This window comes from Pleurodeles waltl, chromosome 11 (assembly GCF_031143425.1).
Source record: "Pleurodeles waltl isolate 20211129_DDA chromosome 11, aPleWal1.hap1.20221129, whole genome shotgun sequence".
NCBI lineage: Eukaryota > Metazoa > Chordata > Amphibia > Caudata > Salamandridae > Pleurodeles > Pleurodeles waltl.
In genome coordinates this window covers 41257283-41272152 of record NC_090450.1, presented here as the reverse complement: position 1 = coordinate 41272152, position 14870 = coordinate 41257283, and the positions used below count along the sequence as shown (strand labels likewise).

At 43.1% G+C, this 14870-nt stretch overlaps 1 protein-coding gene across 1 annotated transcript in view; it reads left to right on the top strand.

The window, feature by feature from the left end:
• The window catches only part of LOC138265366 (dehydrogenase/reductase SDR family member 4-like), a 124782-nt gene that overhangs the window by 84002 nt on the left and 25910 nt on the right, over window positions 1-14870 (top strand). Inside the window, exon 7 of the mRNA XM_069213010.1 lies at window positions 8872-9006. Coding sequence (XP_069069111.1) covers window positions 8872-9006 — 135 coding nt within the window. The remainder of the gene's footprint in view (window positions 1-8871; window positions 9007-14870) is intronic.

The following is a 14870-nucleotide window of genomic DNA, read 5'->3' as shown; positions in this document are numbered from 1 at the left end:
CGTTTTGACGATTCAAGTGTCAGCATGAAAATGCCATTAAACCGCAAGCGCACATTCACACACATAAGGGCAAAATTGTTTTATCTTGCAAATTAGGCCCAAGAACTCGAAAGCTTTTGAGAACGGGATCAGGGGCCCAGTCCAACCTCTGTTACCGCCCTGATCTAGAATCACCGACATGTGAAAGGGCTAGGCCTGGAAGATCAAAGTAGGCCTCCGGAACAGGTGCTCAGGAAGTTGCTGCTGCACTGCACCGGGTCCTCTGAATAGTGAGCACGTGGAGCTGGGCTGGCTCCCTTTTATAGAGTCTTGGCCCAGCCCACAAATCACACCCAGGTATGCTGCAGGGAAAGCTTCTGGAAGGCCCTGGAAAGGGACCACACCCTGACACACTCTGAAAGCCTGCAGCAGTACATTGCAAATGAACAGTATTTATAAACACCTTGAAAATAAGTCTTCAGGATTGAACGCTGCAATGCAAAAGGTTAAACAACAGCATATCAGCACAATGCATAAATTGACAATGATCCACAATAAGCTAAACTAATATTCTTTCAAATAAAAATCATGAGCTTCCTCTGCAATTAAGCAGCTAGAACAAATATTGTTACCTTAGCTTGAACTTGAAACATGCCTTTCTCCTGGAATTCAATATGACATTCAACATTACATTTGATGCCTAGAGAAAATAATTCAGGTAAAAGGAGAAAATGAACAGAAACCTTTCCATTTCGGCTTGCAAAATGAACTTTCAGGCCTAGTCATGTTAAAAGAGCCTAATGCACATTAATACAATTAATACATTTCTAAACCTTTGTGCACTTTTACATTTAAATTAAATATGCAAAACAAATTATTTTATTGAAACCTTATTCATGTTATGTCAAGACAATTTTTAAACACTTATTTATTTTTCACATTATGAAGCCATTTAACTTGTTTTTTGCCTGGAGACAAGATGGTGGCCATGACTTGCTAACGGCCATAGGCTCTCTCTCCCCTCGCAGCTCCGGTTGGCGTCTCTGCCTCCGCCTCTCAACAGAAGTAGATTATGCGGGAAGCGAGCAACGACTTAATAGGGGGTATTTTCGCCGTGATTTTTTACGGTCGTGCCTCCCGTAAGTGGTTTGTGCCCGTGCGAGCTGCCATTGCTGCAATGGTCATACCTGCGGCCTTTTGGAACTTTCTTTTTTTTTCCTTTCCTCCCGACTTTGAATCGGTCAGCAGGAGTTAATGGCCGCAAAGACTGCAAGAGGCAGCCAGTCAAAGCCCAGGCCGCAGGACCGCCAACCTTCTCACCCCCCATCCCCGTCTCGGGGGGTGCTCCCAGGAGTGGAAGTGCTGGTAATGTCAGGAGGCAAGCAGCTCTAAGAGCCCAGGGGGCCCCAGAGGATAAACAGTCAGCACCAGGGTCTTCTCTGGCATTGGATTGGAACTGTAAGTCGAAAATTTATGCCAACTCTGCTGGAGAACATGGGAGTGGGCTGACTATACCTCTAATGCTCAAAACCCCTCAGAATTCAGTTCCTCCAGTGGGCAGTATGCCCACAGATTCTACTAATTTTGAATGCCCTCTGGATTTGGCGGCAGTGGTGGCTGAGGTGGGGGAAAGTGGCTGCGAACCAGTGCCTCTTGTCCCTTTTTCATATAATAGAACGCTGCTCTAGGCTGATGCTGATGCTGATGGTAATGGGCACTTGGATACAAGCAATTTTGCTGGAGGCCTTTCCCTGGCATCTTTACACCTTTCAGCTCCTAGCTCTAGTGTTGAAGGTCAGTCAATATTGTTTGAGGGAAGGAGCTGTCAGCTGCCACAGGGTCCGTCCCTCTGGGTAATGCAATGTTTGCTCAAGATCCTGAGGTAGCTGTGATCGGGCAGCGGCAATACATCCGCTGGCAGGTGCAGACTTGCGGGCCCCTATTTCTACTCTTGGTGCCACCCGCAACTCCTGGCAGGGAAATGAGGATTGCCTTGCTCTAGGTGAAGCTGGAGAGAATTTCTGGTCCCTTTCGGACCAATCCAGGGATTCAGATGATGCCAGTACTAGCTCCTTAACAGACTCAGAGACTTATAATAGTTCCACTGCCCCCTTGACTCCTACCTCCATGCTGAGGTGTACTGCAATTAAATGTCATGAAAGGCGAGGTGAGGTGGCTAACTTGGACAAGTTTATGGAGCTTAATGAGAAAAGGAAAAAAAAAGAAAAATGCACGTGGGGTGATAGCAATGTCGTGGGACTATACAGGCACTCAACAGCCGCAGCACAGTCTGGATGATCTCTCTGTGAGCCTGGCGGGTTCCGGGATTGATGGTGTGAACGTAGAGGCTCCTCTCCCTTCCCTGCACCTTATACATCAAACCATCATGGCACAACATAAACAGACTCAAGGTGATAGTAAGAAAGCCAGGATGGCTACGAAGCAATTACAAGTAGCAGTTAGCAAAATTGCAAAGACCTGCTCAGAGATAGGGGAATGTATTGCTACATTCGAGTCCCAGGCAAACGTGTTAGAAACAGAGTTGGGGGCAGTGGTACATCAAACTGCCATACGTGATACTCATCTCTCTGATATCCAGTGGAAAATAGAGGATTTTGAAAATCGGCAACGCCGTAATAATTTGCGTTTACTGGGGATACAAGAAGGAGCAGAATGGCAGGATCCAATGTCCTTCATAGTTAGGCTATTTAGCGTAGCATTTCTGGAACAGGTTGGATGGGATTGGGGGAAAGAGATACAAAGAGCCCATCGGTTCCCATTGTACCTGAAGAATCAAAAACTGGGAGGAGTAACTGGGGCAAATCAACAGCAGCCCAGGGCCTTTATTGTCTATTTTGGTAACTTCTTGCTACGCCAAATAATTTTTGAGAAAGCCCCCCCCCCCGATTCCAAGATTAGCTGTGAGGGTTGTACTTTTTTCTCCCGCCCAGATTTTTGTCATGCCACAGTAGCGAGACGTTGGCGCCTGAGACAATTGATTAGCTCCTTTCAGGAGAAGGGAGACAAAGCTCATTTACTGTCTCCTGCTCGCCTTAAGACAATACATAAAGGCACTATTCCTATATAGGTATATTCTCGTCTGAGATTAAGGCCAAGGAGTAGTTGCAATCTTTGACTTAACTGATTTCAAGAGAATTAAAAAAAAACAAAGAGGAGGGATTGGGGAAGGAGGGGAGGTAGGAAGAGGGGGGATAAAAAGGGGGTAAAATGTTCTATATGATATTGGTTTAGTGGCTTTCCTTCTTCTTTTTTTTGGTGGTTGATTTTTATTCTTCTTTTGCTGTTCTTCTGGGGGAGGCTATTTTAGGGTGTTTTTTTTTCTTCTTTTTAGGGGGGCCACATTGCTGTTTACTTGTTTTTTACCAAGGTGTTGTTGTTTGGAGCCTCCGAGGGGAGGGGCCTTGTCCATCTTACAGACCTTCAGTCTGGTTGTGTCATCTGATGGGGTGTGGGGTGGAGGGGGGGAGGTGGGTCCTGGTTTGAGGGGGTTGGTGGTTGTGGGGTGGGGTTGGGTAGGTTGGGGTAGCGATAAAGTAAGGAAGATGCACAGAAAAATGTACAGTAAGCCATTGAAGATATTTTTTGCATGTATGATTAGGTTTGGTTAGATTATGGCTGTTAACTTTAGAGCCTTAAATGGGGCACTGTAATAATCTCCGTATAGCTACGCTAAATATATGCAGGTTAAATGATTTTACGAAAAGGCGGCTCTTTACCCATGGCTTAAAAACACTAGGGCAGACGTAATCTGCCTACAGGAGACACATGTTATCCCAACTAAAAAATATTTGTTGGATTTTCCTGACCTCTAATTACTGGCTTATACCACTCAAGGAACCACAACAAAAGGAGTTGCAGTACTTGCACGGCGTGATCTCCCTACAGTGGCTAAGAAAAGGGTTGATAATCTGGGCTGCTGGGTGATTTTAGAGTCTATAATGGGGCAAACTAGTTTTACTTTGTGCTCAATCTATGGCTCTAACCTTGATGATCCGGTCGTAATTAATACCTTGAATTTGGAGCTTGCTGCTTGGCCTTTACCGCTCGTTGTCTGTGGCGATTTAAATATACACATTAAGACTAGTATTCTCTTCCAGCACCAGGATTCATATTCGGGAAGAACACCAAAGTCGTTTAGAGCTCTACAAACCCTAGTGCAGAGCCATGGTCTGGTGGACGCTTGGCAGCAGTGTACGCCCTCTGACCCAGGGTACATCTTTTATTCTCATCCGCACAGGAAGTCTGTCCGGCTTGACTATTTTTTTTGTCAGCCTCGTTGTGCGAAGGGCTTTCTGTCGAAAAGCTTCCTAGAGTCATGTCCGACCATAATCCTTTGGTAGCACAATTTTTGTCTTACACAAAAAGCGACATTTTAAACCCTGGTCTTTTGATCAGCGACTATTGCTGGACTTGGCTTATGTGTTACGGTTGAAATAATGGATACCGGAGTTCTTGAGCTTTAACAGGGGCACGGTTCCTCCCGGGGGTGCTTTGGGATGCCATAAAAGCAGCTGTTCATGGGGAAACATTGAGTTATGCCCTAAACAGGGAAAAACAAAGTACTTCAGCCATACGTGCGGCTCAGACTGAGTTGGCTTTTTGGGAACGGCAGTTAGTGGGGCTGACAATGGATAATCTTTCTATACAGGATATTTTAGATCAGATTGCCGCTATGAAAGCTAGGATTACCCAGATGTACTTAGATCAAGACAATATTAAAGCTCATACTCGTAGACAGGAATGCTACGAGTTCAGTGAGAAGGTGGGCAAACTGCTTGCATATAATACTAGACAGAAGGAGACCCGGCATGCCATTATTGCTATCAAGGACAATCAAGGGCAGATTGTACGGGGGGTTTAGCGGTATTAAAGGTTTTTAAGGATTATTATTCTGTTTTGTATCAGCAGAAAAACCAACCCCCACTCGATTTAGAAGAAAGGTATGGCCAGTATTTGAGTGAAACGCCAGGTCCTAGGCTGTCGGCAGATGAGAGCCGCCAACTGGCTACTCCAGATATTCTGGATGAGATCATAGCAGCATTAGCCTCTTTGCCTAATGGGAAAGCTACTGGGCACGATATGATCACAATGGAATTTTTTTATACTTTTTTTGAGGAACTGAATTATGACATCAGTCAGGATAGAGCAGAGGCACCAGGCTCATGGCTAGGTGCTAATATTATTGTATTTTTTAAAAAGGAGAAGGATCCATTATTGCCAGGTTCCTATCGCCCTATTTCATTAATAACTGCAGACGCTAAGCTGTATGCTAAAATTCTTGCGACTAGAATGGGCCGAGAAATTAGCGGGCTTGTTTCCTCATGGCAGCATGGGTTTATTCCTGGGCGTGGGACCACGGACCATGTGAGGCGGGTCATCGCCATGTTAGATGCATCCAAGGTTGTAGCTATGTCACTCATTTTATTAGATGCTGAAAAGGCTTTTGATCGGGTGAGCTGGGAGTATCTCTGGCAGTGCTTTCTAAAGCTAATATAGATTCTGGCTTTATCAGGGCAATACAGGGCCTATATCAGAAAGCTATGGCTCGAATTCAATTGGCCGGGGCATCCTCTAACCCTATTTTCATCACAAGGGGTACCAGACAGGGCTGTCCCTGCTCGCCATTACTTCTTGCACTTTATATTGATCCTTAATTAGAAGGCTCCTCCAAAGTAATTCAATCCCACCCATGGTAATGATTGACGGCACGTTTAAAATACTGGCTTGTGCTGATGGTATAACCATTACTACACCTGATCCAGGGCTGGCGGTTGAAGAAATAGAGAAGCTAACGGCAGAGTTTAGCAATATTTCTGGCTATTTCTTAAACAAGGCTAAATGTCAAATACTGGGTAATGAATGGGTTTTTATTTAGCGATAATAGAAAGGGCTGAACAAGTGACCTATTTAGGTGTTAGATGAATTATTAATCTGGAGCAGATTGTTGAGAGCAATCTTGCCCCTGTTTTAGCCAAAACTAGGAAAGAAGTGCACCGTATGAATAATTTACATTTTCCGATTATCAGGCGGTGAAATCTTATTAAAATGCTGTTCTTACCCAGGGTTCTGTACTTGCTTCACACTATTCTGTTGGAAATTAGCAATGACTGGCTTAAACACATGGAAATTTGCAGCTAACAGTTTTAAACGGTCCTTTTCTAAACCACGGCTGGCATATAAGTACTTAGGCCCGTATTTATACTTTTTTTGCACCGCATTTGCGTCGTTTTTTGACGCAAAAATGGCGCAAACTTGCAAAATGCCATTGTATTTTGTAGGTTTGCGCCGTTTTGCGTCAAAAAGCAGCGCAAATGCGGCGCTAAAAAGAGTATAAATACGGGCCTTAGTGCTTCCAAGAAAGAAAGGGGGTTGGGCTGCCCCAAACTTCCTTTTTTATTACTGGGTAACAGCTTTAAAATATATTCAACTGCTAATTACCCAAGATGTTGACAGTAGAGGCGTTGTGTGAAACTTGTCCTTCTATTTACAACATGATTTGGGGAAGTTATGTCAATGCAGCTTTCATGAAAATTGTTGAGCTTAGCTATTTAAAAAAAGTTAAGTTTAAGACCGTTCGGGCTGCATTTAAAGTGTGGTCTTGTATTAAAACTAGATTTGAAATCAGCCGAGTTAACTTTTATACGCCTATTTTGAATTCGCCCATTCTTCCCGACATCTTTAAGGACAAGCGCTGTGCCAATTGGGCACAGCGGGGTGTCCGGCGTATTGGCGATTTTTATAAGGATCGCCATCTTAAGTCATTTGAGGAATTGGCAAGCAAGTTTAAGCTTGATAGTAAAGATTTATTTTAATTCTTACAAATCAGGGATTTTTTGCTGACAACTTCCACTCCCATATGTGGGCCATTGGGGGACAGAAATCCAGTCTTGGAGGTTTTGCACAAGTCAACTAGACGGCGGGTTCAGTCGCTATACCTATTTTTTCTGGATTTATTGTCAGATGATTTGGGTAATAATGTGGAGAGGTGGGCATGGAGTATTGGAGCTTCTGAAGCCTCATTTTTGGCTTCTTTAGACATGGCCCAGCACTTTTTGCTTGCTGCTGGGCCTCAAGCGCAACATTATAAGACAGTATTTCATTTCTATTATACCCCTGCCAAGTTATCTAAATGGGGCAGCTCGAGGGGGGTGGTATGTCCCCGCTGTAAGAGCGTAGCGGGCGATTTAGTACGTATGTTTTTCTACTATAGTAGACTACAGGAATAGTTTATTGATATGGCCAAGTTTTTGTCTAGGATTATTCATCAGGATGTTGTGATTACTCCTCAACTTGTATTGCTAGGAATTGATAGAGCGGGCCATACAGACCAGTCACAGAAGTTTTTGTTTCTAGCTATGTCAGTGGCCCATTGTTGTATTACGTCTGACTGGCTGGTATCAATGCCACAGACTTTTAACCACTGGCTGGCCCGTCTATGCTCAATGTTTTTTTTTAGATGGGCTCTCTCGCGCTTAAGGGCCGTGTCCATAGACAGATTGGGAAATCAATTTGGGCACCGCTTGCACAGTGGTTAGGCAATAGTTAAGCACCGATTGTATGAGAAATGTATCAAGCATCATTAATTCCTGCACTTTATCTGCACTTTACTTCTTTTTTTTAGGATGGCTTTAATGAACCTTATGAGCAATTGCTGTTTTTTGTATATGGATGAGATAAATTATATGTATTTATATGTCTTTGTATGTCTTCTATTTATATTGCTCTTTTTCTTTGCTGTGCATCTTCAATATTAAAATAATAAAAAAAAGAAAAAAAGAAAGCCATTTAACTCAATATAAGTGTGTTCATGTTAATTTCATTAATAATTCACACATTATAAATGCAAAATGCTTTCATGCTAAATGTGGTGTCAGAAATATGGTGGGCCACAGGGCTCGCTGAAATTCAAACAGGCACATTTTCATTTCTATGCTAATTTCTCTAATAGGCCTTTCAAATGTAATATAGAAGCTGTCATATGCTACTTCTATGCCTCTAATTTATTTTAAAAAGGCTGCTCTGTCTCAATGTCAAGGCTTTAGATACAGGTAAAAAATCCCTTTCTCCTCATGGTGTTACATTGTGTCATAAGAGGCACCAAAACAAATTCCTCTTCTATTATTAGTTGCACTTTACAATGTTGTACAAAATTATGAGTTAGTTCATGTCTTCCTTACTGTGAAGCTCATTAGAAAGACTGTTTATTTCACCACAAAGAAGAGGAAGTTTACTGTTAAGCAGAGCTGATTATCTTGTAGCCTTCTAACTGTTTGGTGTTTATTCTTTTGAGGCCCCCAGTGCTCTTCACTGCCAACATTTCTTTCATGTTATATGTATTGAAACAAGTTGAGCTTAAGGTTAGAGTTAAAGCAGTAGAGAAGTAACTTCATGATCTTTGCATCCATGTCTTTAATAGAATCCAAACCTCCTGTCACTTTAGTGGAGGAGAATTTCTTTGTTTGCAAAGTTGTTACCGTCCTAGGTTATGAGTCTCCACTGAGCAACTGCTGGTATCAAGCCAGTTGGCAGCTACTCCCAGGAAGGGCTGGACGCTCCCAATGGTACTTTCACAATGCACTGTGGTATTAAGGCACTGTAAAAGTGAAAGAGGCAGAGTTCTGCTGTACCATGCATGCCTCCAACCCTTCTTTCATTATTGTGCACAGTGAGAAGCTCATGTAAAACGAGTTCGCTGTTTATTATCAGGTGAACTATGTTGCAACACTTTGCGCTTGGTGCATCCAGACCAGTGCAAGGAACTAAGTGGTCGCAACCCAGTTCTGCTCAGGGACAGTACTGATGTGGCATTATAAGTAAAAAGAAGCACATTTGCTCAGGGTATTTAAAACTTTCCTTATCTTTGCTTCTCAGATGATTGGTCCCTACAGTGTCAGTAAAACAGCTGTTAATGGCTTAACCAAGGTTCTGGCCCCTGCTTTAGCACCCATGAATATTCGGGTGAACGCCCTGGCACCTGGCATTATCAGGACAGAATACAGCAAATGTGTAAGTATGCATGAAAAATTAACAGTGACTAGAGAGGGACTGGGCATGGAAGCTGTCATGAAGAAGAAGAATGATGTTGGTGAAGCAAGATTTGATAGGGCAAATACTACTGTCTTAAAGTTCAATTATGTTACATTATGTTGTCAATGAATGATTCTTGTGTAGGACGCAAAGCAAATTAAATGGTGCTTCATGGCTAAGAATAAGTGGCATCTATCTGCCCATGCTTGTGCCACATGCAGAACCTAGGATATTTTTTTTTACACTGAAGGAGCCATCATAGCTGCATGCATAGAAGCCACTGAGGGTAGTGGGATCAATGCAGAGCATTTGATAATTGTGCCATTTGTAGTGTATTAGGGGACAGCAGGTGAATCTAGGGATGATGCATAATAGATTTAGCATCGAAGTTTGTAATGTGACCTAGGGGAAACTAAGCCCTATCTGGGATATTTTAATGAATCTGAATGTTTGTGTATATTAAAGGTAAGATTTACTAATGCTTTGTGCCGGACTTGCATCAAGTATTATTAAAGCTAGGCCATGATGAATTGGCTTGGAAATAAAGATCACAAACATTGAAAGGTTTTTGCACCTAAGATTGCTTACAACTGCTTTAATTGCACCTGTCAGCAGGTTTACCCTTGGTTGTTCATTAAAATATTTTAGTTTGAAATGGTAAGTTAAAATTAGAGGATGACTTTCCCCTCAGACAAACAACAAGGACAGCCTCATCCCACACTTCTTCTTTCACTTGCTGATACCGACAGCATCCTAGGACCATGGGGCTTGTTAGAAATGGGGCCTCTAGTTGGCAGTCAGTTGACACCCTGTTCAAGCAGGGAACCTTACTCTAGTCAGGGTAAGGGTCAGATAACCCCTGCTCACCCCCTTGGTAGCTTGGCACAAGCAGTCAGGCTTAACTCAGAGGCAATATTTGCACAAACAATACAGTAACACAGTGAAAACATCACAAAGGGACTCCACACCAGTTTAGAAGAAAACAAAATATTTATCTAAATTAAGCAAGACCGAAACAACAAATATCCAACATACACAAGTAAAGATATCAAATTTTAAAGTAAAAAGAATCATAATCCATAAGAATCAATGGATGCGTTGTTTTATCACAAAGTACCTGGCATGCATCAAAAATAAAGCTGCAGGGGCGAGGGTGCATCAGAAAAGCAAACAATGTGCCGATTTCTTACTCGCAAGTGAGGCTGTGCGTCAATTCTTTCCTCGCAGGGAAGGGATGCGTCTATTTCCAGACAGCCTCCCTCTGGTCCGTGCGGAGATGATGAGGTTTTTGACACCCAGGGACAATGCATGGAAAGTTCGGATGTACTGTAACGATGAAGTCACGCTGGGCTGGCAATCTGTTGATTTCTGCAGCCACGGGACAGGAGCTGCATCGATTTTACAGCTGCAAGCTGGGTGTTTCATAGATTTGTCTGCAGCTCGGCTCTGGTGAGTGGATTTTCACTCCGGTTCTGCCAGCTTCTCCTACCGGGGGCCCAGGGACTGGATGTGGCACCATTTTGCAGGTCAGGGGTCTCATCAAGAGAGCCCAGGTGCTGACAGATGAAGTCTTTGATTTCCCTGAGGCTTCTTAACAGGAGGCAAGCTCAGTCCAAGCCCTTGGAGAAACTTCACAAGCAGGATGCACAGCAAAGTCCAGTCTTTGTCCTCTCTAAGGCAGAAGCAGCAACTGCAGGCCAACCCAGAAAAGTACACACAGCAAAGGACAGTACTCCTTCTCACAGCTCTTGAGTTCTTCTCCTTGGCAGAGGTTCCTCTTGATCCAGAAGTGATCTAAAGTTGTGGGGTCAGTAGTCCAATACTTATACTCATTTCTGCCTTTGAAGTAGGCAAACTTCAAATGTAGTGCACAAGACCCTGTCTCTTTGTTTCCCTGCCCCAGCCACACTCCAGGGGGTTAGAGACTGTATTGTGTGAGGTCAGGCATAGCCCTTTCAAGTGCAGGTGTCAGCTCCTTACTTCCACTCTAGCCCAGGAAGACCCATCAGGATATGCAGGACATACTTTAAGGAATATCATCCTATACTGTCTACCATCTGTATGTATGGCTTTGATACAGCTTGATCCTGCACCCCTACATACATCATTGTAAATTACTATGTTCTTTAATAGTCTTTTTATAATAATTTTAAGCTGACAGTGTTGTTGATATCAGACATGCCACAGTTGGTGTTCATGTTCCATACCTGCATTACATGAACTATGCTGCGTAGTCCCGAGTGGAACATTTTGCCTATTTACATGGCAGCTTCTATGTTAATCCACACAGTTTAGCACTACTCTGATATGGCCGCTGTCTGCAGTTGTTAGCAAATACGAGCCGGGACAGCACCCCATTTTCTATTTCTACCATCACGATTGATGGCTTTGCCTTGCCGCACCCAGCCGCGTTGCCTGGCAACGAGAACGTTAGCATTTCGCTCTTGCTTCCGGTTTACGGACTACTTCTACTCCTCGGTCCGCGGCTCCCTTTACATTCGGGAGTGCAGCCAGGGGTAGGTTATCTACACACCACCAGGACTTTAGAAGCAAGTGCCCCGGACGTTTGTTTGTTCAATTTTTGACGTAAGGGAATCATTGCGACAGCCCCCTCAGTTCGGAACTCTTCATTATGGCACGCTTACTCTGCGTGTGCGATTACTTTAATGTAAAGGGAGACACTGAGGGTTCGGATTCCAAACCTGTGTTCCTCTGTTTGTATTCCTAGGGCCGGTTTCACAATCAGAGAACCACCTAGTTGTTTGACACACTCTTGTTTGCTTTTTACAGATCGTTTGTATCACAAACATTCCATTTCTTCTGCCTGTCTGCTTAGTAGTTTTTTGTGGGGCTGGAGTGAGGTTTTTTTCACTGTATAAGTAATCAGACACAGTAACCCCTGATTCATACTGGTCTCCTTTTCCTTTTGATTATGACCAGTTCTAGTGACACCACACGGGTGGGTTAACATGTGCTCTCAGATGGATGAAATTTTTCATACAATTATTGTACAAGTTAAGCACACTCTGCCATTTGATGGATTAAGTTTCAATCTGTACTGTAACAGAGATGTGTGTTCTCTTGTTTGTTTTTTTGTCTACTTGACGTTCAGAGTTTTTGCAAGCCTGGCTAATGGCCTGTGTGATCCCATGAAGCCCGGACCCGACTTTGGGAGGGTAAGCCCATCTTTATTCATTTGGCATGGGTTTGCCACCACCAACACCACCACCTTGTGTTGCACAGTTTGTCACTTGTTTTTTGTTTTATTGACAATATTTTGTACTTATTCTGACAATGATTATCTAGAAAATAAGCTACATATTGTTAAGTGTTTTTTATACATCTTCAGGGTGACTAATAGGAACAGCAAATTCGGGTCAGATTGGACTCGTGTTAGTGACTGGTAACATTTGTACTGTCAGTTTCAGACTACAGGAGTCAACTTAATTTATTGTAGGAGAAGTTTAAGATGCATTAGGTCCTGAAGAAGCGTCATAGGATCCTTTTGGACCACAGAGACGTGATACATGTCGACCTCATTTTGAGGAAGGTCTGGTAGTTCCTGGCCTCCTCTCTTCCTTATAAAGTTGTTAGAGAGTGGTTGAGCATTATCTCTATCTCACTCTCTTGTTACATTTTTAATCTTGGCCATCACCCAATACAGCCAAATAAACTTAGTACTCATTTAGGATCTTGAGCCAATTTTAATCTTTCTGTTGATCTCTCCTCTTTTTCTCCTTACTCACTCTTGGGATTTGTGGCATCATCGAGAAACGATCTCCGGCAAAGAGCCCCCCCTACAGGGGGTGCCCATCAGACATTGCAGTGCCGGTCTTACGAGGAGCACGTCCGATGATGAAGCATGACACTCAATTGCTCCTAATAATTAGGATGCCCTAGTGTTCTCCCTGTCTCTCTTTCCCTTTTTGGAACAGTGTATTTCAATACATAGTAGTATTCACAGGAGGGCATACACTGGACCATTAATCCTCTGAATCCCCTTTCTTTCTTTATGCAGGACATACATCAGCTCCCTTTGTGGTACTGTCTAGAGTGAATTCACAACTGGCCCAGCAGTCACTCTGGCCCAGAGATGGATGCCAAGCAGAGGCACAGAATGGTTAAGCAAGTAAATGCCCACTCTCTAAAAGTGGCATTTTCAAACAGATAATCTAAAAATGAACTTTACCTAAAAATGTTTTTTAAATTGTGAGTTCAGAGACCCCAAACTCCAAATCTCTATCTGCCCTCAATGGGAAAATACAATTAAAATGGATTTAAAGGTAATCCCAAGAGATAGGCCCTGCAATAGAGAAAAACGACTTTGGAAGTATTCCACTATCAGGACATGTAAAACATATCTGTCAGAGTCACTAGATCCTCGGGGTCTGTGCACGTTCCCAACACTTCCACCACTAGACCACTCCAATACTCTGATTAGATTTATCACAGAGTCTAAGAGAGTCCAAGCAGGGAAAAGGGGATTAGGAAGGGAACAGCTGGGAAGGAGACCTGTAGGAAGCAAGAGGTTAAAGCACAACATCAAAATTACATCTCATGAAATTAGTACCATGCTATAACTCTAAGCTTTCTCATTTCTGAAAACATGAAATAACCCGAGAATAATTCTAGAACTACTAGGATTTTTGATGACCCAATACCTGGAAAGGAGACAAGAAAAGGTTAAATAGAACTTTCAGATTCAAGTACTTTCTTTAGCATGGAAAAAATAAATTGCGCACTTTGCAGGTTTTTATATGTGTACTAAACACCATAAAGGATTGTGCACCATTAAATTTCACAATGTATATTCAAGGAAATAAATCACACAACTTGTCAACTCAAAATGCTACCAAGGAAATGTCTTAGAATGGTAGCGTACAGTAATTAACATCTTTGATACACAAAGAAAGAATTGTGTGTCTTGCCGATTCGAATGCCACCATTAAAATGCCTCGGAAATGATAGCGTAAAATGAATATCAAAATTCACACTCAAGGAAGGAATCGCGCGTGTTGCTGATTCGAATGCCACCATGAAACTGCCAAGAAATAGTAGCGCACAATGAATAACATGAAAAGCACACAAGAAAAGAATTGCGCTTCTTGCCGATTCGAATGCCACCATTTAATGCCTCGGAAATGATAGCGTACAATGAATATCAGAATACACACTCAAGGAAGGAATTGCGCGTGTTGCTGATTCAAATGCCACCATGAAACTGCCAAGAAATGGTAGCACACAATAAATAACATGAAAGGCACACAAGAAAAGAATCACGCTTCTTGCCGATTCGAATGCCACCATTTAATGCCTCGGAAATGGTAGCGCACAATGAATACCAAGAATTTCACACAAGAGTTGAATCGCGCATGTTGCCGATTCGGATGTCACCATGGAACTGCCAAGAAAATGGTAGCGTACAGTGAATATCAAGAATTACACACCAGGAGGGAATGCTACCATGAAACTGTCAAGGAATGGTAGCGCACAATGAATAACACAAATTAATCTCCAGAAAAGAATTGCGCGTCTTGCCGATCCAAATGCGTGCATACAAATGCCATGAAAAGTTTTAAATGCACAGTTACACTTGCAGGAGCAAAATGTTATTAGCATCCAAAATTAGGCCCAAGAATTAGAGCATCAACGAATACGGAGTCGGGGGCCCAGCCCAACCTCCGCCTTACCGCCCTGACTAGGAACCACCACTGAAGAATGAAGAACATAGGCCTGGGAGGTCAAGGTAGGCCACCGGAACAGGAGCTCAGGAAGTTGCTGCTGCTCTGCACCGGGACCTCTGAATAGTGAGCACGTGGAGCTGGGCTGACTCCTTTTTATAG